The following is a 25,891-nucleotide window of genomic DNA, read 5'->3' on the forward strand; positions in this document are numbered from 1 at the left end:
TTTAAAAAGACAGTAACCTAAAACTTCCAATTTTACTCACAGTGCTCGTTATTTTTGTAAACATGCTGCGCAGTGCCTGCGCCGTCGGAAGCGCGATGCCTTCATTTCAGTGCGGCACATTTTGTACCGCAGGCAACGTTTCATACCCGTGTAATATGCAACACTAAATGTCGTTTCCTACGACACAGGAACACTAAACAAACCGTATACCAGAATATGTATGCCTTTGTACGTGTACGTGTACGTGAGCAACATGTAGGCATTTGTTACTACACAAACAAACATACTCTGACAGTGCGAAGAAACATATTGGGACGAAGCTTTGGAAAGGTCAGTGGCAAAGCACTATTGGGATGTTAAAACCAGTTAACACTACGTTTCAAATTGCATGACAATGTAAACAAAAGTTTTTTTTTTTTTCAGACGTTACATGACATGAAAGAAAACGTAACGTCGAAATAATGTATTACGGCAATTGCCATTGTAGTCAGTAAATTATCCCTTTTTTTCTTTCGTGGACGGTGTGGGGTGGTGGGGGGGGGGGTGAAGGGGAGGGAGCATCCATTTTTTTGGTCAGTAAATTAAAGGTCAAAGTTATAGTGATATACGGACTGAAATCGGTTACCGCTCAATAAACGGAGAAGACTTGCATCTACAGTAGTCAATCATCACTGCATAACTGTATATGATCTGTACAGGAGCCCTGTTGTGTTTCGAATATATGGGTCATAGTCAGTGAAAACAGTTTCTTCCAAATTACTTGACTTACATGCAGTGACTAAACTTCCTACTGTGGTTGTTAAATGACCGTTTTTGTTTTGGGGAATTCGTATGTCAAAGGTCAAGGTCATTGTGACTTTGAGACTGCAAAGTGTTTTTGATCAACAACTGGAATATGCTTCGGTCCCCAGCCACAATTTTTTATCTGACGGTAAATTCTACATCTGCCGGAATTATTTACATTTAAGATGTGTTTATGGCGTTACGTATAAGTACAGCTTGTACTCGATTCCCTTTACATCTTATTGTAGCAAACTTTTTAATTGAATTACTCTAAATAATAAGATTTGGGTTATTTTTGATCAATTGGGTTAATTACGTTCAAAGCTCGACTTTGTTATCACGCATTATACTATGGTAGCAGGGTACACTTAGATGCGAAAATTTTGGGCACGGACGGTCTTACATGTAGCGAGTCGCGATATTGCACTTTCCTTATGAGCAGAATTAGGGTGGCCATTTTATAAATTGCGTGCATGTTTTGTGCTTTTAATTAATGGCAAGATCAGGATTCTCATACAAGAATAAAGAAAGTTATCAAAACGAAAGGTTTACACCATCCATGAAAAATAGAATGCCAAAATCATTAATTTTGCACTTTTTGAACAGCCTGCAATGATCCCGCTGCAAGAACAATGCCCAATTTTATTGCATTTCTCAATTTAATAGTCCTTACTGAACGTCAGGACATAAATGGAATGGGGGCCGATCCAGCCCGTTTTTTCACAAAATAGCGAAAATGTTCCTGAGTATCAATCAACAAGCACAGAGCCCTTCCGTGATTTGAATTTTTCCGCGAAAAGGTGTCTCATTGATCATACAAAGCTACCAGCAGTTAGTTTTCCAACTGACGTCAGAATTTTACATGTATCGGCTGTATAAATTTTCTAAAGAATTAATAATCATTATCTCTCACCTTAATTTACAGACATCCAAAGTCACGAAGTTCTATTTATAACAAATATTGACGGGGACCAAAATTCGAAGTGTACCCTGCTACCTTAAGTATATACTATATATTATTTGTTAAAGGCTAAACACCATTGAATCCGGCTGTTCTCTACTTCGTATTAAATGCACATACTTTATAACGGGGTTTCGACATTTTCTAGCATATCAGATTTGCAGAGACATACAGAACTATACCACTTTTTTAGAAAAAAAAAACAGGGGGTGTTAACTTTTATATAAGAAAACTACAGTTAGTTAATACAACCCACTGAATTTACTCCTTTTTGCTTCTATCAATTACTCTTTTCGAGACATTAAATTCTTACGCCGCCATTTTTACCTAGCATGCTATAAGAACATGCCGATTTCAAAAGAACGCAAAGTGATACATACTAAAACGCAAAAGAGTAAAAGTAAACATGAAAATGCACTAGGAAAGGAAAAACAATTAGCACTATTTGTATTTGAACTACTTGTGACTAGACCTGCGGAGGCTTACAACTGTTTGTTGAATATTTCTGCCGCGAGATAACTAGGTAGATATCGCGATACTTCAAGACATTATCATGATAAAGCGAAGTTTTCTGAAAAGATTATATCAATCCTTGAAGGTTTGCTGGAAATATCATTGTGATAATTCACATTATCATCATGATACCTTTTGTGTAAGTGCCCACAGCTAGATAGCTATTCCGATACTTTAAGAAATTATCTTAATATTTTGAATTATTCGGAAAAGAAAAAATGATTTATTGATATAATGATTTAAGAAAAATGCCGAGCAAAGTTTAAAATATTATGATGATAACTACCTAACATCCCGTGGCAGTTCCAAGCATTAACGTGAATTTTCTTTCGCTTAAACATTTTCTGGAAATAAATAAAAGTATCTAGAAAATAATAATTATTGCTGACATGTTTTATGAACAGTGCGCACATTTCCTGGAAAATTCAAAATATTATCTTGATAACTTCCTGGCTATCACGTGCCATGAAAATGCTATATACGAATTTTGACAAATCAGAATGCACTTCTGCTAATAGTACAGGAGGCGGTGTCCAGCGACGGACGAATTCGCATCGAAGGAAGGTGAATCTGTTTGGTTGGTCAACTTTTGGAAGAAAATATGCTCAGATATTTAAATAGAATATTCTTTTCTAAAACACTGTTTGTTGTGTTCACGACGCAATAGGTAGCTCCTTCTTGCATAAAAATACTGTTTTTACTGGATCCACCCATGTATTTACGGAAGAAAAATTGTGTACAAACAAGGCGATTCACCTGATATTAACACATGATTTTTAATTTAAAATGGGTTGCAAGTGAGGTATGTTTAATAGCGAATATGGGCATCTGGTATCTGCGTCCTGTTTCCTGCATAATAACCTCTTTTTTGTAGCATAAAAGATGCAATTTTATCCATAGTATGTTACCAACCCTAAACGTACTCCTATCTCACCTACAGATCTAACAATGTTATTACTGGTTTCTCCCACTATTCAATTTTTGTTGATAACCTTTAATGTATCAATAGCGCGTATCTTGTGCGATTTTTAGGTTTAAGGAATCATAGCCATAATTCTTGGAAGTATCAGTCGATATATATATATATATCTTGAAAACTTATCGTACTCAGCGATTACTAAATAAATCTTCGTATTTAAATAACTCGACTGTAAAAGTATTCTTCTTGAAATTGTCTTCTGTTTATTGAATTTGTAAATGATAAGCAAAATTGAGGGTGTTTTCATGTTTGCAATAGCGAGAAATGAGAAAAATCGTTTAAAACATTCAATACTTGCTTTTTGGTAATTTTGTTGATTTGTCGTAAAGTCCTCACATTTGAAAACAATACATTTAGTTTGTGTTATGTTTTGTATACAAGAATAGCGACAATACACGTTTGTTTTGTATACAGATGTCTACAGAAGCCGTTGCCGTTGTCGAGGTCCCCATGGTCCTCTGCAGACATTAATGCAAAAAGGAACAAATGTAATTTCCCAACATATGCGGCTATGATAGTGTCAAACAGTTATGAGGATTGGATTCATCACTACGCCGAGAACGAGATGTAATCAAGACGAGGCATATTGGTTAGATTGCGCCCTCGTGATATAATTCCTTTGCATCTAAACTACAAATAATAATTTTATTGAATGACAAATCACTGTTTCGGATATATTATTTCTTAAAGATAATAAGACTTCATGATTTACGCATTGAACATAAATGAGCTTTTGAAACTGTTATTACCTCCGTTTCCATCATAAAGTGTGTCTATTTAATGTAGACTTCATGAAATAGAGCAAATTTGTTTTTTTTTTCAGTGTAAGTTCGAAACATATTTCACCGAGTGAACACTGAAATTAGATATTTTCACGAGTGGCGCAGTAAATTATGGTGTTCACGAGTGAATTTTCAATGGCTTTTAAACAAATTGGCTATGACTAAAAACAGATCTGGTGCGCCTGTGATATATACCAGACTCCGGTATATACCGGATTTAAGTGATTGGAACGAAGAGTATCCTCCTTAATGTATATATTCTGCAACTATTGTAATGCTTACCATAACCTTTAGTCAGTATATTATACATACTATACACTTTAAATGCGTACGTACATGCAAAATTCTGCGTATTTTTGAATTGCGCTCCGATGATAATGATTTTGTGACATGCGTATACAACGGCTGCACCAGATCTGTCACGGTTTGCTTATATCCAATTGTTATCTGCATTTTACCCGGCTGAGCTTTATTACAGTATACTAACTGGATAGTTAAAATGAAACAAATACTAACATTAACTTGTCAAGAATTATTATTTTATCAGTTATCATAAAATGAACCTGTCCTAAGCGGGAATCACGTTATCATTGGGGATTAGTATATCATCCTATTGGATATTTACGCAATTAGTCGCAGAGATTTGTCTCTAATATTTCTGTAGCTGTATACTTCAGAACTTTTCTATATTAGATATATTCTTCACAAATTTGTCACGTACGTCCATTTGAAGTTTTGCTATAATGTCTTTTTACTTCGTATCCCGTATTTGATTGTTTGACGTTACATCAATGTATTTTTCAAAATCTAACTGCCTGAAGATATGTTTAACATTGAAACCGCTTGCAATGAAAAATTAAAATTCAATTTATAGAAAAACAAGAGCTGTCTCCATAGGATGACACATGCCCCCGGTGGCACTTTGAATGAATAGTTATGGCCGATGTTAGAGTTTAGGACCTTTGACCTACGGACCTGGGTCTTTCGCGCGACACGTCGTCTTACTGTGGTACACATTCATGCGTAGTTATTTTAAAATCCATGCATGAATGACAAAGATAATGGACCCGACACGCCCATCAATGCACTATCATGAAATATGACCTTTAACGTCTAAGTGTGACCTTGACCTTTGAGCTACAGACCTGGGTCTTGCGCGCGACACGTCGTCTTACTGTGCCACACATTCATGCTAGGTTACTTGAAAATCCATCCCAACTATCATGAAAAATGACCTTTAACGTCTAAGTGTGACCTGGACCTTTGAGCTACGGACCTGGGTCTTGCGCGCGACACGTCGTCTTACTGTGGTACACATTCATGCCAAGTTATTTGAAAATCCATCCAAAGATGACAAAGATATGGACCGGACACGCCCAACTATCATGAAAAATGACCTTTAACGTCTAAGTGTGACCTGGACCTTTGAGCTACGGACCTGGGTCTTGCGCGCGACACGTCGTCTTACTGTGGTACACATTCATGACAAGTTATTTGAAAATCCATCCATCGATGACAAAGATATGGACCGGACACGCCCAACTATCATAAAAAATGACCTTTAACGTCAAAGTGTGACCTTGACCTTTGAGCTACGGACCTTGGTCTTGCGCGCGACACGTCGTCTTACTGTGGTACACATTCATGCCAAGTTATTTGAAAATCCATCCATCGATGACAAAGATATGGACCGGACACGAAAATTGCGGACAGACCGACAGACTGACAGACAGACGATTCAAAAACTATATGCCTCCCTTCGGGGGCATAAAAACTCATCAGTCTACTGCTGTCATATTCTGGCGATTTTTATATATTTTATTCCTGTACATGGATTTTACTGACTTATTCATACATACAGACTACACAACTTTTTCATGACGTAATGTATCATGAAGCACAAAACCTTACTTTTTCCAGAACACCGCTTTTGAAGCTAATGACACTGCTGCAGAAGAAATGGCGCTGCCCGCTGCTGAGACACCGTTCATTATGGTTGCTCTTGCGAACGGAGACTTTGCTAGTTCAGCTGCTGCATGTCCAGCGGCGTAAATCCCATAACCACCCGCCGCAACACCTTTCTTTGTACTAAGATGTTTGCTAATGGAATTTACCAGTGCAGACAGTTGTTTTTGATAATCTTCAGGATCAATACAGTTTTCTAAGTGCTCTTTTATTACATTTTTGTTAATGTTTATAAAATCGTACATATATGTTTTCTTTCCCCCGTTGGACATTATTTCCATCATTTCAATTATTTGTTTTATGTTTTCATTATTTACGAGATCCACCATACTGCCATTCTCTATTCTTACTTCTCGTCCTCCACATCTTTCGACAAGATCCACCAGCATATTTGACCGTTCCCAAAACTTCTTGAATTCCTGATCTGTTTCAAAGCAACTTTCACGGGTAAAAACAACAATACAATGATCAAACACATTCTCGCCGAAAGCAACACGAAGTAGATCTACAGTGTAGTTTTCATCTTTTGTCATGCGTTCGGTCGGATTGAATATCAACAGAAAGGCATGCGGTTGTGGGCAGATAGAGATCGATTCTTGCAGTTGTAGCAGCCGTTTTGCAAGTCTTACATGAGTGTCCATTAGCCCTGGCGTGTCAACTACAGTGAAACTATATAGCACATTGTTAGTGCTATATTGGCCTTTTCCCAATTTACATGTTTGCGTCACTGATGTTACACTTAAGTGTGTCAAGAAAGTTGATTTTCCTAGTAAAGTGTTACCAGTCGAACTCCTGCCACTATATGTTTTACCAACAAGAATAATTCTTCTCTCTTTTGCTTCCTTTGCTTTAAACTGTTGTTTCTGGAAATTAGACACAGCATGCTTTTTTATCATTTTGAGTAACAGGTAATACATTTAGTCCATTTGACTAGAAACCAAATAGGCTTCCATGTTAGTTCATATAACAATGTTATATTTGCTCATATATAATGTAACCTGTTGAAAGATACTTTGTTATACATATTACAAAATATTTTAAATGTATGTATACGGGATTTCCTCGTGAATGCAAATTGTTAACTTTTAAGTAACTTGTAAAAATAATTAAAAGCTGTAGTAAAAATTTATATAGCTTTATATAAAAATAGTTCCATACCTTCAAGTCAAGGGTGTTATCAGTAGCACTCTTGCATTGTCTGTTTTACCAACAGGAATAATTCTTCTCTCGTTTTCTTCCCTTTCTTTAAACTGTTGTTCCTGGAAATTTAAAACAGTATGTATTTTTTAAATATTTTAAGCAACAGGAAATACATTTAGTCCATATGACTAGAAACCAAGGTGGCTTCCATTTTAGTTCATATCACAATGTTATGTATGCTCACATGTTATTTAACCTATTACAAAATATGTTAAATGTATGTACTCGGGATTTCCTCGTGAATGCAAATTGTAAACTTTTAAGCAGCTTGTAATTAAAAATACTTAAAAGCTGTAGTGAAAATTTATATAGCTTTATATAAAAATAGCTCCATACCTTCAAGTCAAGGGTGTTACCTGTAGCACTCTTGCCATTGTCTGTTTTACCAACAGGAATAATTCTTTTCTCGTTTTCTTCCCTTTCTTTAAACTGTTGTTCCTGGAAATTAAAACAGCATGTATTTTTATTATCTTAAGCAACAGGTAAAACATTTAGTTTATTTGACTAGAAACGAAATAGGCTTCCATTTTAGTTCATATCACAATGTTATGTATGCTCACATGTAATGTAACCTGTTGTAAGATTTTGTTAATATACGTATTAAAAAATATGTTAAATGTATGCACACAGGATTTCCCCGTGAAGGCAAATTGTTACTTTTTAAGTAACTTGTAAAAATACTTAAAAGCTGTCGTAGAAATTTATATAGCTTTATATAAAAATAGTTCCATACCTTCAAGACAATGGCATCTACCAACATAGAAACCTGTTGCATATACGTTTGACCTTTGTTTCGGGACAAACATTCTTGAATCACATCTTTGTGTGCTTTTATAATTTGGCAATTATATAGATTTTTACCGGAATCGGACAATTCTTCAACATTATCATATATACTGTTAATGTCATCATTGAGGGAAAACATCGTGGTTTTTATTATCCGGCTTCCACATCTTTCGATAAGTTTCATTAACACGTCATATGACGTCTGCCAAAAGTATGTAAAGTCCTCGTCGGTTTTGAAGTAATGTCCATGTGTGAAAACAACAATGCAATGGTTAAATATTTGTTCACCAAATGCAATTCTAAGCAAATCGACAGTGTAGACATTTTCGTCATCTAAACTGTTAAATGAACTAAACACCAACAAGAAGGCATGCGGTTCCGGACAGATCTCTACTGACCTTTGTATTTCTAATAAATTTTCTGCCAAATTTCCTTCAGTGTACAAAAATCCTGGAGTGTCAACAACAGTGTATGACATATTTCTTTCGTCATTAAAGCGTCTCCAGAATTTGCAGTCTCGTGTTGTTAATTGCCGACTCCTACGCTCTTCAAATGCATGGCATCCAAGCAAGGTGTTACCAGTTGAACTTTTACCACTGCCAGCTTTTCCAAGTAAAATAATTCGTCTCTCAGCAGTTTCCATCATAGAACCTACTGAATATAATAGAAGTGGTTAGAACAAATCATATCCATGCTTGTATCAATTTTTGATATCCCCACACAATTACATCTATATTTGGTGTATATATTAGCTTTAACTTTAACTTTGTCCCGTCCGTCCGGCCCTCCGTTCGTCCGTCCGTCCCGTCCCATCCCGTCACGATAATTATCCAACTTTCACATCATTTACTTGCACAATAATAATTCACATATTTATAACAAAACATACATCAGGAATATTATGTGGACCATATTGAAAATTGGTTAAACATCAAATATGTTTTCCACGTAAAATAGTAAAATAAAATCATTATCATTATTTTAAACAAAGACATTATGATCCTTAAAATGTCTGAATATAATAAAAGTAGCTATTTCCATTTCTTAAAATGTATTCCTTTATGTAAGCAAACTGACAATGCTATTCTTCCTTGCCGACATGAAATAAAATCTTCTTATTGCATTCGATACAATCTATGTTATTTGATATGTTTGTTATTATTTCACTAAAGATTGTGTTCGCGTATTTTGTAATTTTTTTTGTACCGCGTACCAGGAAGAATATATAAATTGCACGACTTGAAGCATTTAATATCTTAATTTTCGACCTAGACCGTATATGTTTATATTTGTATTATATTTTCCTTTGGGCTTCCTGACTTATGATTTTAGGCAAATGATTCGTAAATGATTTAGATTAATTACATATGAAACAAAACAAACAATGATAATAGAGTCACTGTTAATTATTTGTTAATATGTTCAACTAACACTAACTATTGGTACTATTAACTGTATTGGTTTTATGTCTTATGTGTTTCACGTCTTCAGCTAACATCAGACTATACTACCCTCTATGTTTTAATTACCCATAGATCTGAATTACGACCCGGTATTTTATTGTCATATATTAACTTATTTTAACCTCTCCAAGGTAGCAAAGCTTTCCAGGAGTCTAGATAGTCTAGTATTCTACTGCAAAGTCCCAACCAATTTCTAAGGTAATTATTTTTCTGCTTGACCTTTCTTCTTCAACGCCTCGGAACCGTCTACTCTGTTGAATTTATATGACCAACATCACGTGACAGTCCTCATTTTAAATCCTTATTGGTTAACAGTATCAACACTATTCTCATTCTCTGCGCCAACAAGCAATGTATGTCGTAAGTGACGATTTTGTCATTTAAGTTGCAAAATTTCAAATGACATCGGACACAATTCTAGTGATTTTGTTTCACGCTCGTGAACCTACGTCCGTAAACTATAGTTCACATCAAGCCAATTATCCAATAATTATGTTCTTGGTCGAAGTACTAGAGTTATCGAATACTAACCTATGTTTTGGAGCGAAAACATAAGATTACGGACGTAAACCTTAGTTTACACTCTTGAACCCATGTTTACGTCGATAAAGTAGGTTTCTTCGAACGTGAGCCTATGTTTACGCGCGTGACCTATGGTTTACGGCGTTATCCTAGTATGTTTTCGCTAAAAATTGTGCTGGTACTTTGGAAATTAGTCCTGCCAAAAATAAAAAAAAAAATGTATGACTGACATTATTTCAATTTATTGTTATACTGAAAATTGGTGACTGTATACTCTTGTACATTCGTTTAGTTAAATAATGTACGTCTACAGTACAGAAAAACACATGCAGAATGTTGCAGGTATTATAACAAGCTAAATGAATCGATTTGCACAACTGCAGATAATTTACATTCATCATTTCAGATGATACTAGAATGGATACGCTAGAATTAATCATACGCTAGAAACAACAACGGTGAATATTCAACTAAAACTGCAAAGCACACTTTCACTTCCTTGTTTACGACTCCATGTTGAAAATAAATCTTACCCATAATGACCCGAGCGAAAGTACATAGGTCAGTGCGACAGTATGAAAGCGCTACCGTACTGTACACAATGAAATTTTCACGTATACATTCGGTTGCAAAATGACACCGGTCTTACCTGTACATGAAACTTGGACCCTATTTTAATACCTGCCAAATAGGCAGAGATACAACCATCGACAACAGCCACGCGAAAGGCAAATGGTATTAGTTTGGCAAAAGTTTAACTGGAAGCTCCTTTCTCCAAAACGGAAAATAGTTTGACATCACTTTCACAAATAGATTTATTGCATAAAGGGTATCACATATATCATAGTAGACACGCCAGGATTAACGGACAATGAGAGGTTTACTTGAAGAATTGCCTGCGGTAGAGCTCTGTCCAGAACCACATGCAATTTCATTGATTTTAAGCTCGACTAGTCGTATGACAAAAAAATAAAGTACATTTTTTTTGTATTCATGTATTCGGCTTGGATTTGACCAATGTATTATCTATTTACTATGTGTAGCAGATGGCTTGGATTTGATCACTGTATTATCTATTTACTATGTGTAGCAGATGGCTCGGATTTAACCACTGTATTATCTATTTACTTTGTGTAGCATTCGACTTGGATTTGACCAATGTATTATCTATTTACTTTGTGTAGCATTCGACTTGAATTTGACCACTGTATTATCTATTTACTATGTGTAGCATTCGGCTTGGATTTGATCACTGTATTATCTGTTTACTTTGTGTAGCAGTTGGCTTGGATTTGACCAGTGTATTATCTATTTACTATGTGTAGCAGTTGGCTTGGATTTGATCACTGTGTTATCTATTTACTATGTGTAGCAGTTGGCTCGGATTTGATCACTGTATTATCTATTTACTTTGTGTAGCATTCGACTTGGATTTGACCAATGTATTATCTATTTACTTTGTGTAGCATTCGACTTGAATTTGACCAATGTATTATCTATTTACTATGTGTAGCAGTTGGATTGGATCTGATCACTGTATTATCTATTTACTATGTGTAGCAGTTGGCTTGGATTTGACCACTGTATTATCTATTTACTATGTGTACCAGTTGGCTCGGATTTGGTCACTGTATTATCTATTTACGATGTGTAGCAGTTGGCTCGGATTTGATCACTGTATTATCTATTTACTATGTGTACCAGTTGGCTCGGATTTGACCACTGTATTATCTATTTATTATGTGTAGCATTCGGCTTGGATTTGACAACTGTATTATCTATTTACTATGTGTAGCATTTGGCTTGGATTTAACCACTGTATTATCTATTTACTATGTGTAGCAGTTGGCTCGGATTTGACCAATTTATTATCTGTTTACTTTGTGAAGCATTTCGGCTTGGATTTGTCCACTGTATTATCTATTTACTATGTGTAGCATTTGGCTTGGAATTGACCACTGTTTTATTGATTCACAAAGGCAGAAGAGCATTGTGCGCACATTTCGAAAAGATCAAAAGCTTGTCGATAAGTACCAAAATGCGCAGTATTGATGAAAATGATAGAAGCTAAATCAGATGGTAGAAGAAAAACACCGCTACAGATGGACAAAAAACATAAAACACCGATAAGAGTACATAATGAAACAAACGATGGTTCTGAGAATATGGTCGAAGAGCAGCATAAGTTTGGGGTCGGGGTAGACCCTGCAGTAAGTCGTATTTGCTGGTGTTACGCTTCTAATTTGAGAACAATTGCCAAAGGTACTACTTCAGTTGAAAGAGCGCAGTTGGTGCCAAAGCATCTTCATTATCTAGAAGAGCGAAATTGTTGTTGAAATTATTAGAACACGTAATATGCTAATGATTGAAGAAAATAATTTGGAAATCGCTTTGCATACTTTCTTCTTTGTTATATTTTTTAATCACGTTTTAGATTCAACTTTACTTTTACATAAACTACGCTGAATGTAAGCAAGTGCAGATCGAAAAAGTGTAAAATTAATTAAAATACTGTTATTGGTTTATGCGCATGCTCATACTTTTCACTTATTACCTGAAGGTATTGTAAAAACAAGTTGCTTCTTTAAAATGAATCCATGGAGAGGTCAGCTGCTTTGCACAATGTATGAGCCTGAGCTTCTTACACAGTTTCTTTTTGTGTCTAGAATTTCCCGAACGGACCATGTACAAAAGAAGAATTTTCACTGTTGCTGTGGACGAAATATTTCTTTTATTTTTATATTTTCAGTGCTGTAAAATACCTGTGCTGTAGCAGCAAAAGGCTTTCTTTTGAATATATGCATATGGAGAATATGTGTTAATATCATTTCAGGTCATTGTATGCGTAATTATTGTAATTCCTTTTAAATACGCAGAATTTTAACAATGGCTCATAATTGAATTCTAATTTGGTACGCTTTTAGGCAATTTTAGTCTGTGCTATTGTTATTTACGCTAAATAGATAGTGTCGTAATGTTGGTTTGAAACAAAGCCTTGCTTTCATCGTAAGCACGGTGGAGAGATAAAAGGAAAAGGTAAATTTCCTGGAAGCATAAAGCAAAGACGGGTTGCTTCAAAAATTTACTTCTACGTAAGATATAAATATAGGGATAGGGTAAAGAAAAGAGTAAAAAGGATAAAGAAGGTGGGGTGATGGGGGAAGGCGAAAAGGAAAGTGAACATTCCATATGGAAAGCCACATTCTACATTCCACAGCTGCCCGCTTATCACAGTAGGAAGAGAGTTTGTCTGCGGATCGCGGGGTCGCGAGTTCGATCCCCGGGCAGGGCGTATGTTCTCCGTGACGATTTGATAAAAGACATTGTGTCTGACATCATTCGTCCTCCACCTGTGGTAATTCATGTGATCACTATAAAAGACATGAGCGATCCAACATTTTTTTGTCGAGAACAAATTAAATTTTAAACAAACAATAAACGACAGATTTTGTCTGTCACCTCGAGTCGCGGGTTCAAATCTCTCTCATTTTAATCAATGCCAACTAAACATTGGGCCTTATATATCGTACAAGCATGCATGTTTCTTCATACACATTGACACTAAGCCACCCTTGGAAAAGAAGAAAGATAAATGAGCCGCACCATGAGAATACCAATATAGTGCATTTGCGACCAGCATGGATCCAGACCAGCGCTGTTCGCTTTCAAACCCTATTCCGATTAGAGAAACCGTTAGCGACCAGTATGGATCCTGACAAGCTTGCCCGGATCCATGCTGGTCGCAAATTCACTATGTTGGTTTTCTCGTGGTGCGGCTCAGTTATGTTTGCATGAGAAATGTATTTCAAAATATATTGAAATTTATTCTCGTCGTAATCATTTATGACAGGCCAATACAAAAATAAACAAGGACTGATATGCAATACTAAAGCTCGTGTCCTACAACACAGGAACATAATAATCTCTTTTTTGTAGCATATTTTTTTTTATCCAAAGTATGTTTTTCTATATCAGTTACCAACGCTAAACGTACTCCTATCTCACCTACAGATCTAACAATAGCTTCTCCCACTGTTCAGTTTTTGTTGATAACCTTTAATGTATTTAATAGCGAGTATCTTGTGTGATTTTTAGGTTTAAAGAAACATAGCAATGATTTTTTGGAAGTATCAGTCGGTATATATATCTTGAAAACTTATCGTACTCAGCGATTACTAAATAAATCTTCGTATTTAGATAACTCTTGTCTTCCTTTTTATTGAATTTGTAAATGATAAGCAAAATTGAGGGTATTTTCATTTTTGTAATAGCGAGAAATGAGAAAAATCGTTTAAAAACATTCAATACTTGCTTTTGGTAATTTTTTTAATTTGTCGTAAAGTCCTCACATTTGAAAACAATACATTTAGTCTTTGTGTTATGTTTTTATATAAGAGTAGCGACAATACACGTTTGCTTTGTATATAGATGTCTACAGAAGCCCTTGCCGTTGTCGAGGTCCCCGTGGTCCTCTGCAGACACTAATGCAAAAACAAAACAAACAAACAAAAAAAACGTGTAATTTCCCAACGTTATGCGGCTATGATAGTATCCAACAGTTATGAGGGATCATTCATCATTACGTCGAGAACGAGATGTAATAAAGACGAGGCATATTGGTTAAACTGCACCCTCATGATATAATTTCTTCGCATCTAAACTACAAATGATAATTTTATTGAATGACAAATCACTGTTTCAGATATATTACTTCTTAAAAATAATAAGACTTCAAGATTTATGCATTGAGCAAAAATGAGCTTTTGTAACTGTTATTATCTCCGTTTTGATCATAAAGTGTGCCTATTTACATGTAAATGTCATGAAATAGAGGACATTTGTTTGTTTCAGTGTAAGATCGAAATATATTTCACCAAGTTAACACTGAAATTATGTATTTTTACGAGCGATGCAGTAAGGTATGGTGTTCACGAGTGAATTTTCAATGGTTTCAAACAAATTGGTTGTGACTAAAAACAGGTCTGGGGCGTCTGTGATATATACTAGACTCCGGTATATACCGAATTCAAGAGATTGGAACGAATCATTTCCTACGAATTTATTCTGCAACTCTGGTAAAACTAACCCTAACATTTAGTCAGTATATTATGCATACTATACATTTTAAATGCGTACAGACATGTAAACATCTGGGTATTTTTGCAGTGCGGTCCGATGAAAAAGATTTTGTGACATGCGTACAACGACTGCACCAGATCTGTAACGATTTGCTTATATTCAATTGTTATCTGCATTTCGCCCGACTGAGATATGTTACAGTATACTAACTAGATAGTAAAAAAGAAACAAATACTAACATATACTTGTCAAGTAATGCGCAAAAAATACAAAACAAAGACAAATATCAAACAAGGAATGTCACGTACCAAAAACGCAGCCTCTCCAAAACGAAACCCAATCTTGACAGAGGCCGAGAGTTTAGAACGAATAACAATCCCTGAAGGATGAAAATATAACAACATTGATTGAATGTACGGGGAGACTTATTACGGCCGCCACACGGCACAAACAGCACACACGGTTGTGCGCATAAAAAACAAAGACAAATATCAAACAGGGAATGCCACGTACCAAAAACGCAGCCTCCCCAAAACGAAACCCCATCTTGACAGAGGCCGAAAGTTCAGAACGAATAACAATCCCTGAAGGATGAAAATATAACAACATTGATTGAATGTACGGGGAGACTTTTTACGGCCGCCACGCATTATGAATTGTTATTTTATCAGTTATCATAAAATGGACTCGTCCTCGCGTTTCGGCGAGAATCACGTTATCATTGGGGATTAGTATATAGAGAATATTTGTTTGTTTTGAGAGAATATGGAATATATCTCACTTCGAAGTGAGAAAATTTCAAATATTTTGCTGCATAACGTTATAAAATTAAGTAAAATAATTTGAATTGATGAATATACTACAAAGAACAAAGTGCGACTACAATTTTCATCCTGTTTTAAGCAAATAATTTAAAGTTTATACACAATGTACAAGTAGATCGGCATTACATTGAGTGATATGCAGTGAGTGATATGGATTATATGTCACTGATAAAACACAGTATTTCATCAGTTAGCATAAAATAAATCATTCTATTGGATATTTACGCAATTAGTCGCAGAGATATGTTTCTAATGTTTCTGTAACTGTATGCTTCAGAACTTTTCTGTACGTGCATATTAGATATATTCGCAATGAAAAATCAAAATTATAGAAAAAACTCAAAAGTCTACTGCTGTCATTTCCTGGCGATTGAACTTTTATATATTTTATATAATGCACATCGATTTTTATTGACTTATCCATACATATAGACTATACCGTCATTTTTGATAAACGTTTTGTTACGTAATATATCATGAAGCACAAAACTTTACTTTTTCCAGAACACCGCTTTTGAAGCTAACGACGCTGCTGCAGAAATGGCGCTACCGGCTGCTGAGACACCATTCATTAAGGTTGCTCTTACGGTCGGAGACTTTGCTAGTTCAACTGTCGCATGTCCAGCGTCGTAAATCCCCTTAACACCAACCGAAACGCCTACTGCTGCGCATACTGCTGCACCTACTGCAATTGTTCCGCCCACAAGCATAACTTTCCATATCTTTGTACTAAGATGTTTGCCAATGGAATCTACGAGGGCAGACAGTTCTTTCCCACAATCTTCAGGACCCTTATAGTTTTCTAAGTGTTCTTTTATCACAATTTTGTGCGTGTTTATATAATCGTACATATATGTTTTCTCTCCCCCGTTGGACATTTTTTCCATCATTTTAGTTATTTGTTTTACGTTTTCATTATCTTCGAGATCCCTCGATTTTTTTTCATTCTCTATTCTTAGTATTCGTCCTCCACATCTTTTGACAAGATCCACTAGCATTTCTGACTTTTCCAAAAACTTCTTGAACTCCTGGTCTGTTTTAAACAGACTTCCATGCGTAAAAACAACGATACAATGATCAAACACATACTCACCGAAAGCAACACGAAGTTGATCTACAGTGTATTTTTCATCTTTTGTCATGCGGTCGTTCGAACTGAATATCAACAAAAAGGCATGGGGTTGTGGGCAGATAGAGACCGATTCTTGCAGTTGTAGCAGCCGTTTTGCAAGTTTTACTTTAGTGTCCATTAACCCTGGCGTGTCAACTACAGTCAAACTATATAGCATATCGTTAGTGCTACATTGGCCTTTTCCCGATTCGCATGTTTGCGTCACTGATTCAGGACTACGGCAAGCATCGAAAGTTGGTTCTCCGAGTAAAGTGTTACCAGTCGAACTCTTGCCATTGCCTGTTTTACCAACAAGAATAATTCTTCTCTCTTCTGCTTCTCTTCCTTTAGACTGTTGTTTCTGGAAATTATTCATAGCATGTCTTTTATTATTTCAAGCAACAGGTAAAACATTTAGTCCATTTGACTAGAAACCAAGATGGCTTCTATTTTAGTTCATATGACAATGTTATGTATGCTCACATATAATGTAACCTGTTGAAAGATACTGTGATATACATATTACAAAATATGTTAAATGCATGTACACGGGATTTCCTCGTGCAGGCAAATTGTTAACTTTTAAGTAACTTGTAAAAATACTTAAAGCTGTAGTAAAAATTTATATAGCTTTATATAAGACTAGTTCCATACCTTCAAGTCAAGGGCATGTACCATCGTAGAAACCTGCTGCATATACGTTTGACCTTTGTTTCGTGACAAACATTCTTGAAGCACATTTTTGCATTTTTTCGTAATCTGGCAATTATACAGAGTTCTACCGGACTCGGACACTTCTTCAAAATAATCATATATACGATTTACACCATCATTGCGGGAAAACACCGTGGTTTGTTCATTTTCTATTCTGATTATCCGGCCGCCACATCTTTCGATAAGTTTTATTAACACGTCGTTTGACGTCTGCCAAAACTGTGTGAATTCCTCATCCGTGCTGAAGTAATTTCCATGTGTGAAAACAACGATGCAATGCTTAAATACTTGTTCGCCAAATGCAACTCGAAGCAAATCGACAGTGTAGACATTTTCTTCATCTAAACTGTTATATGAACTAAACACCAACAGGAAGGCATGCGGTTCCGGACAGATCTCTGCTGACCTTTGTATTTCTAATAAATTTTCTGCCAAATTTCCTTCAGTGTTCAAAAATCCTGGAGTGTCAACAATAGTGTATGACGTATTTCTTTCGTCATTAAAGCGTTTCCAGAATTTGCAGTCTCGTGTTGTTGATTGCCGACTCCTGCGCTCTTCAAACGCATGGCATCTAAGCAAGGTGTTACCAGTTGAACTTTTACCACTGCCAGTTTTTCCAAGTAAAATAATTCGTCTCTCAGCAGTTTCCATTAGAGAACCTGTTGAATATAATAGACGTGGTTAGAACAAACCATGTCAAAGCTTACATCAATTTTTAATATCCCTACAAAACTATATTTGGGGTATTATATCAGAATTACTTTGTCCCGTCCATCCCTGCGTTCGTCCGTCCCGTCCCATCCTATCACAATTATTATTCAAGTTAATAACTTTCACTGCACAATAATAATTCATATTTATAGCAAAATATACAGAAGCCAAAGTATGTGGACCATATTGAAAATTGATTAAACAACAAATATGTAAATAAAGATTTTCTTATTATTATTATTACGATTATTATAAAAAAAAATTTATAAAATTATTAAAATGTTTGAATATAATAAAAGGACCTTAGATATTTCCATTTTTTCTATATTCTCTACGAGTAATGTCCTAGAAAACTCAATTCTATGATTAAGTATTCCTTCATGTAAAAATGGCAATATTTTCCGCATTTAAATTTGTCTTCCCTTAATACATTCGATGCAATTTATGTTATTTGATATGTTTGTTATTATTCCACTAATTTAAAAGATAATTATCGCGTTATTTGTAATTCTTTTGTAACGCGTACCGAGCGGAATATATAATTCGCATTTTCTATCTATAGACCTAGACCTTATATCCTTTCCGCAGCCTTAACGTACTAAAACGTATTAGCGTCTGATGGCCTTTTCACGCTTCCGTAGAAACAACATTTATTACACGAAACTTACTTTGAAAATATTTCTGAAATGTCTAGGTCTGCAGCTCTCAAATACGGTTATATCTTACATCTGAGGCATATACTGACACTCCCAGACAACATCAAAAATGACATTTTGAGCGTTTTGATGAAGTTCCAAAATTATCAATGTACCCTTGGTCCGTTACGGACCCCTGTGGGATTTCTGTTTATCCAGAGCTCAAATATGTTTTCATAGATTAAAAGCTGACATGCTGTACTAAGTCCACGCGCATACATTTAGACGGGGTGACCCCTGCGCGTGACTCCTGACTATCTACGAATCGAAATGCGGCTTTCGTTTTCAAGTTTAGCATTTCTACTTTCATTTTATTTACTTCCGGAAATAGCTGAAGGTCGAGTGACGTCACTTTCTGTGTTGTCAAAAACATACATATGCCTGGCGAGATTGCATAAATATGTGCTGGCCGTCCTAAGGATATTTTCCTTTATGATAAAGACAAATGGTATTATTAACTGTATTGTTTTTATGTCTTATGTGTTTCACGTCTTTAACTAACATCAGCCCATACAAACCTCTGTGTTTTAATTACCCATAGATCTGAACTACGACCCGGTATTTTACTGTTATAAATTAACTTATTTTTAGCATAGTTTTCAAGGAGTCTAGACTGTCTATTCTACTGCAAACTGCCAGTTAATTTATACGGTATCAGACCATAAACGACAGTGACCCGAGACGTGGTTGCAAGGCAAAATACCGGAGGTATCGAAATTTTGCCCTAACAAGGGCGGTTGGTGCCGCAAATCGCTAGTCCCTCGTCGAAGAGGTGATGTGCTACTCCCTTCTCGCACCACACGTTGAGCGTAGAGATTGGGATGATGGGGATCTTCTCTGCATGCCGTGCATGCCGTTTATCGCCAGGGCGTCACCAATAAGATAGCTTCTTTTAAACAAAACGGTCCCCTTTACGGCAACTCCCACCGACTTCATTTAGGACACTGACTGAAAAAGGCCAGAATAATGATGGCATCCGTCAATGCCCTGTGCCTTCTCGAGACGTACACTCGCCGGTGGGTCGGAGAAGCTGATTTATAAGACAACATCACGTGACAGTCCCCACTTTAAATTCTTTTTGGGTAACAGTATCAGGACCGTTTCATATTTCAATGACCGTTCTACCAAAGTACGACGATTTATTACATGTATAAACCTACCGTTATATAAATTCTGTAAAAAATCGGCTTGTATTTCACAGTTAAATATGTACAGGCAGAAAAAATCCGTATTGTACCTTTTAAATTCCGTATAGTACCTACCGTATTGAATTCTGTCGGACTATTTCATTAATATGCATGACCTGACACGTTCTATAAACATTGCACATAAAAAATTCACTTAGATTCATTTCAATGAAGATTTCGTTCAAGAACAAAACAAGAAACAAAAGGTAGAGGTATTTGATAAAAGGGTCATTATAACATTATAGCTAGATCTGGGATTTTGTATTCGGCTCGAGTGGGTTATGCAAGGTCGGATCACACTCGCTGCTTGCGCGCCTCGTATGATCCGATCTGGCAAAAATCCACTCGAGCCGAATACAGCATCCCAGATCGAGCTACTGTTATAATACCCCCCCCCCCCCTTTTTACACTACCTGTGTTTTCCGACAGCTCAATACATTTTAATGTATGAAGTTACACTATAAAAAATGGTAGATAAAGTATTAAATTATATAAACCTTATCGAAATAGAGAACACCGACTCCGTTTGTTTACTCAAACTACCGTTTGTTTACTCAAACTACAAATCGCGAGAATTAAATCAAGGGAAGTAATTCAACTATCTGGTTCACACTATTCAACGACATTTTTCATATGGTGTCACCCCGGTATAGAAGTACTTCCGGGTCGTTGTATCCTAGAAAGTAGTTCTTTGAAATTTTGAAGTTCCCAATTTAACGCTATCCCTACTTTGACATGTTATATTCCAAATGTATTTATTGATACTGTGTACATTTTTTGTCATTTCTGATGTCTTTAACAGTTGTTTTATGTGTGTTTTTCAGGATGACATTTCTGTGCGGAAGGATTAAAAAAACTACACCAGACTGGTGGCCATGACAGATGTCAGTGGGAAATTTAAACATGGACAGATACTTTGATGTGTAGCAAAAAAGTTCATCGTTGATGGTGGTGTTTTTCTGTGATAATATTGACTGGGATAGTATTACTCTTCAGAAATACAGAGCTGTCAATGCTGCAATTTTTTGTGAAATTCACAATCCATGTCCAAATGTGCTTGTTTTACTATACAGCAAAGAAGGAGAAATTATACCGGGCCGACACCTATATGGCAAATTCAGAAAGTGGAATATCTCAGCAACCATAGGGTTTACAGTCATGAAACTTCACACACTAGTAGCTGATAACAATACAAATTCAGTGGCTAAAAGGATATTTCCAAGGTTTGTGAAATTTTAATTTTTATTCAAATTTTTAAAAATTCAGTAGTTGAATTTCTTTGAAATTGAGTAATAGTTGTCTCCTCTTGATTTGTCAGTCTTCTACTATAGTGCAAAGACACTGAACAAGCAGGAAGCTTTAAAAAGGCTATATAAAAAGAAGACACATAGTTTTTCACTTTAATTTTAAGAAAAAAATATAAATTTAAATTTCTTAAATTTTTTTTAAAAAATTTCTATTTCGCATAGCGTCTCTTTTCCGAAGAATTTATAAGTATATATATGTGAACATGTTACATAGTGCCGCAGTAGACCGTGGATGAACAGTGTCGTATGTGTGGAAGCTGTACATTTTGGACCGGATGGGTTTATAAATGAGGCTATAGTCGGTTTCGTAACAGGAGTCGGAGAGACTGATTGCTTGTCGGGCCTGGATCTCGAACCGGTCACGGTGTTATTACACTGATGTTAAAGCCAGTCAGCAGGCGTCTGATATATGATATAAAGAAATTGCGTGAATGTTCGTTCCCTTGCGTATGAGACGCATAACTAATATTACACGAAATAATTATTTTTCTCATTTCAGTCAAATCCGATGTGCTACCGGCATTTTGGCATTGAAGGACATTGCTTACCGGTGTGCCGAGTGCATTTGTCGGCATTATTAATGTATAACAAGTTTTCTTTACACTGACAGGACATTGGTTGTATTACACAGGATATTACATGGAGGTTGCTTCAGTGTGATAAAATAGTTGTTGTTGTTGTTGTTGTTTGTGTATTATTTTATTTATTCATTTGTTTTTTCAGTTTAGAACATATTCCGAGCTTTCAGCTTCAGCCCGCATCAGGCCGTCGTCAGATACATTCTGCTATGAATGGGATGCTTCTATTCTGATTTGCTTTTCAGGTTTACAACGCATGTCTGTGTTACTAAGAAAATATTTAACGGGGCTGATTTCCTGGGTCGGCCTCGTGCAGTTTCCTTAATATGTATTTGTCCTGGTACCGACTGGAAACACAACTTGACGGTATTTGTATTTCAGTTTTGCTCGATTCATTCTACTTCATTCTTTAGATAGGACTTTTCCTGTTGGGACTTTTGTTCATGTTTTTCTGTATGTTGTTTTTTCATAGCATTTAAATGTGTTTCAATTCTTTGAAATGTGCATTTCAGATACTTTGTTGTCTGTGCTGAAAGAGGCTGTCTGGTAATAGTTATTTTAATATTCTTTTCACTGTTTCAGCTAACATATATGTAGAAAATTATTCAGTTGCAGTGTTTTAATGACAGACTTCCTGTAAAGTTCCTGAACCAGTTGATATCAGAATGATAAAGAAATGATAGATGGTACCAATCTGTGAATATTATGTCACTTTTTTATATAGGTGTTCCTGATCACACTTAGAACTATACACACACACACTCAGCTGTTTCTCAAGAAAGGCTGACACCGGTTCACAATCTTTCTTTTGTCATTTGCAGGCGATGAATTCCATATGTCAGAAGGAAATTTAGAATCGTACAACCAGTCAGCAGCTACCCATAAACCAGACCAACCTATTAAGTCGAGCGGGCAGAAGCTGTGATTCCCAGTGTAACACCGCAGAATGACGGCTAGTTTTCGGTAAGTGATTTACATGTTCCACCGGTGCATTGCCCTCAGGTCCTAATGTCTTTAGTCAGAACTGTAGCCTAAAATGTCAGTAACTGCTTGACAGTTTCAGGGGTACTCTGAGCTGTGTCTGGCTCCAGTTGGAGTTCTTGACCTTCCGCACTTGCCTGCTTCCAAGATGGCGCGGATCGGCTTTGCACTTGGCGTTTCAGGCATTGTTCGGCTTAGCTGAAGAAATAATTCATTTTAAGATAGGCTGTGATGTATTGATCTGTTTTACTTCCAGTAATTGTCATAAATATAATCACATATTGGTCTTTGCTTGTGGGTTTTGGTCTTTCAATCATTAAAAGTTTCATTTTTCTGCAATTGTAGTGGGTAAATTATGTATTTTTTACTAAAAATTGCATATTTTTAAAGTAAATACTCATTTTGATACATCATTTTTCAAAATAAATAAGCTTAAAGTTACATAAAACATACTATAAGCATTAACTAGTGATATCACAGTTGATTTCATGAAAATCTGATTGAAATTTTCAGAAGGAAGGCAAATTTTTTAATGTGCCCTTTTTCTTCAAAATTCCAGTTTCCGAGCCAATTTCTCCGCAAAGTAGGTCTAATGTTTGAAATGTTTCTGCGGGACAAAATTTTCTTTGCGATGACAATGTCTCGTGTAACTTTTCTTGCAAAACCCTAAGTTTCAAGATTTTATGGGAAAAATTTGGCTAAATTAAAAATTTGATAAGATTTAGGTGTCACCCCCGGTATAGAAGTACTTCCGGGTCGTGTATCCTAGAAAGTAGTCTTTGAAATTTTGAAGTTCCCAATTTAACGCTATCCCTACTTGACATGTTATATTCCAAATGTATTTATTGATACTGTGTACATTTTTTGTCATTTCTGATGTCTTTAACAGTTGTTTTATGTGTGTTTTTCAGGATGACATTTCTGTGCGGAAGGATTAAAAAAACTACACCAGACTGGTGGCCATGACAGATGTCAGTGGGAAATTTAAACATGGACTAGATACTTTGATGTGTAGCAAAAAAGTTCATCGTTGATGGTGGTGTTTTTCTGTGATATATTGACTGGGATAGTATTACTCTTCAGAAATACAGAGCTGTCAATGCTGCAATTTTGTTGTGAAATTCACAATCCATGTCCAAATGTGCTTGTTTTACTATACAGCAAAGAAGGAGAAATTATACCGGGCCGACACCTATATGAGAAATAATTATTCTAACTGTGTGGCAGGGGCACCATAGCTATAATTACACATGCGTAAAGAAATTATGATCATTTACGTGCTCCTTTTAAAAATACAATTCGCCAGTGGATAATTCCTTTGACTTAAACATATTGAACTTTCAGTTTTTTCCAATAATCGGTATTATCGGTTTTTTTTGACACATTCAATAAAGAAGGATAATTTCGCTTTTTTCGCTATAGTTTTTAAATGGTTTAAAATAACGAATTTGCTTCGGTGGCATTCGCTGATTAAATCTTTCATCTAAATGATGATATAATTTTAAATGTTGTAAGTTTACGCTTTCGCTTACCATTTGGACTTTAAATCGTACCACCCTTGTTTTCCATTGATATCAATTATAAATGTCTATTTTTTGCCAAAATTTAGGGTAAGTTTTGTTTATATATTGTACAAAGTACGAAAAACGGAGAAAATAATCGTTTTTGCTTCGGTGATGTTCTACAGAAAAATTATCGCTCGACTCAACTGTGTAAAAATAATTTTAAAAAATATTTGATTTAACTTACCCTTTGAGTGTTTTATAACATCATTATTACTTTTAAATTGAAGACTCGGGCCGACTCGGAATTTTCCGGATTTTTCCGAATGCGAGCAGACGACTCGGTATACAGGTAGTTTCGAGTTACGGTAAATTTTAAGTCTTTCCCCAGCCAGCTTTTTAATATTTTAAAGACTCACTCAGTCTTATACCTTTTTCCCTCGAAAAAATATCTTATAACCGGGGAATAGAATATTATGCAGTGAAAAGCAAGTCAACTACGGTCAGTGACCTACATATGAGACAGTTCAAAAAGAGACTCTTTGGGAAAAGACATAACTTCCGTCTTCAGATACAAAACTCGGAAATGCCAGAATCAAATACATTATATTTGATGGTGATCTAGTGGTAAGGTTATCGGCCGCTCAGTCAGGAGAACAAGTGTTCGGGCCCCACTTGGATCATGACCACATCTTATCATATAACATTAGTACTTGGATTGTTTTCAAGGGAACGAGCTCGAGAGCAATTTAAATAAGTGTCAAACTTTCATCACAGTCGAGTTAAAATAAATTAATATAAACTAAGTACATTATATGTCCTTTCTAATTGATATAACAAATGCTAATTAATAATTTGGTGCTTGGGAGGGGACTTGTAATCAAAATTCATTGGAAATGTCTGTTTCACAGGCACCATGACGTTATTAATGAGGATAGAAATAAATATATGAAAACAAAGCGTAAATAACTTACCAGATCCTAGTTTAAGGGAACGGTTATATCCTCACATACCACCCCGTTTTATCACCAGATACGGTAAAAATTAGATAAATATTCACTTTTGAACTTTATACCTGGTATAGGATGAAGTTGATGTTAGTACATCGACATCAAGTGCGTAGCCGGTGTATGGGGAAACCTCGCCCCCCCCCCCCGCGCATCCTCCCCCGGTGTTCACAAAACATTTTCAGTCTCAGCTGAGTTTGATAATGAAACTTTATTTGTCATTTATATTTAAACAGCATTA

At 35.8% G+C, this 25,891-nt stretch overlaps 1 protein-coding gene and 1 long non-coding RNA gene across 4 annotated transcripts; one reads left to right on the plus strand and one right to left on the minus strand.

The window, feature by feature from the left end:
* Window positions 1-3,531: 3,531 nt before the first annotated feature.
* On the minus strand, window positions 3,532-25,670 carry LOC128550361 (GTPase IMAP family member 8-like). Of its 2 annotated transcripts, XM_053529285.1 has the most exons (4): window positions 25,618-25,670; window positions 17,623-18,341; window positions 7,520-7,621; window positions 3,532-6,846 (listed from the first exon to the last, which is right to left on the minus strand). In XM_053529285.1, exons 2-4 carry the CDS (start codon window positions 18,331-18,333, stop codon window positions 5,926-5,928), a joined length of 1,734 nt encoding a protein of 577 aa, XP_053385260.1. In that variant the 5' UTR covers window positions 18,334-18,341; window positions 25,618-25,670; the 3' UTR covers window positions 3,532-5,925. The 2 variants fall into 2 exon arrangements, with proteins under 2 accessions (XP_053385260.1, XP_053385261.1); XM_053529286.1 differs by lacking the exons at window positions 3,532-6,846; window positions 7,520-7,621 and adding an exon at window positions 14,787-17,329.
* Window positions 21,473-24,249, plus strand: LOC128550362 (uncharacterized). 2 transcript variants are annotated; one of them, XR_008368245.1, is made up of 3 exons: window positions 21,473-21,498; window positions 22,982-23,123; window positions 24,053-24,249. It is a non-coding gene; the product is annotated as an uncharacterized LOC128550362 (long non-coding RNA). The 2 variants fall into 2 exon arrangements; XR_008368244.1 differs by lacking the exon at window positions 21,473-21,498 and having other exon boundaries at window positions 21,575-23,123.
* Window positions 25,671-25,891: the final 221 nt, after the last annotated feature.

This window comes from Mercenaria mercenaria, chromosome 17, assembly GCF_021730395.1.
Source record: "Mercenaria mercenaria strain notata chromosome 17, MADL_Memer_1, whole genome shotgun sequence".
NCBI lineage: Eukaryota > Metazoa > Mollusca > Bivalvia > Venerida > Veneridae > Mercenaria > Mercenaria mercenaria.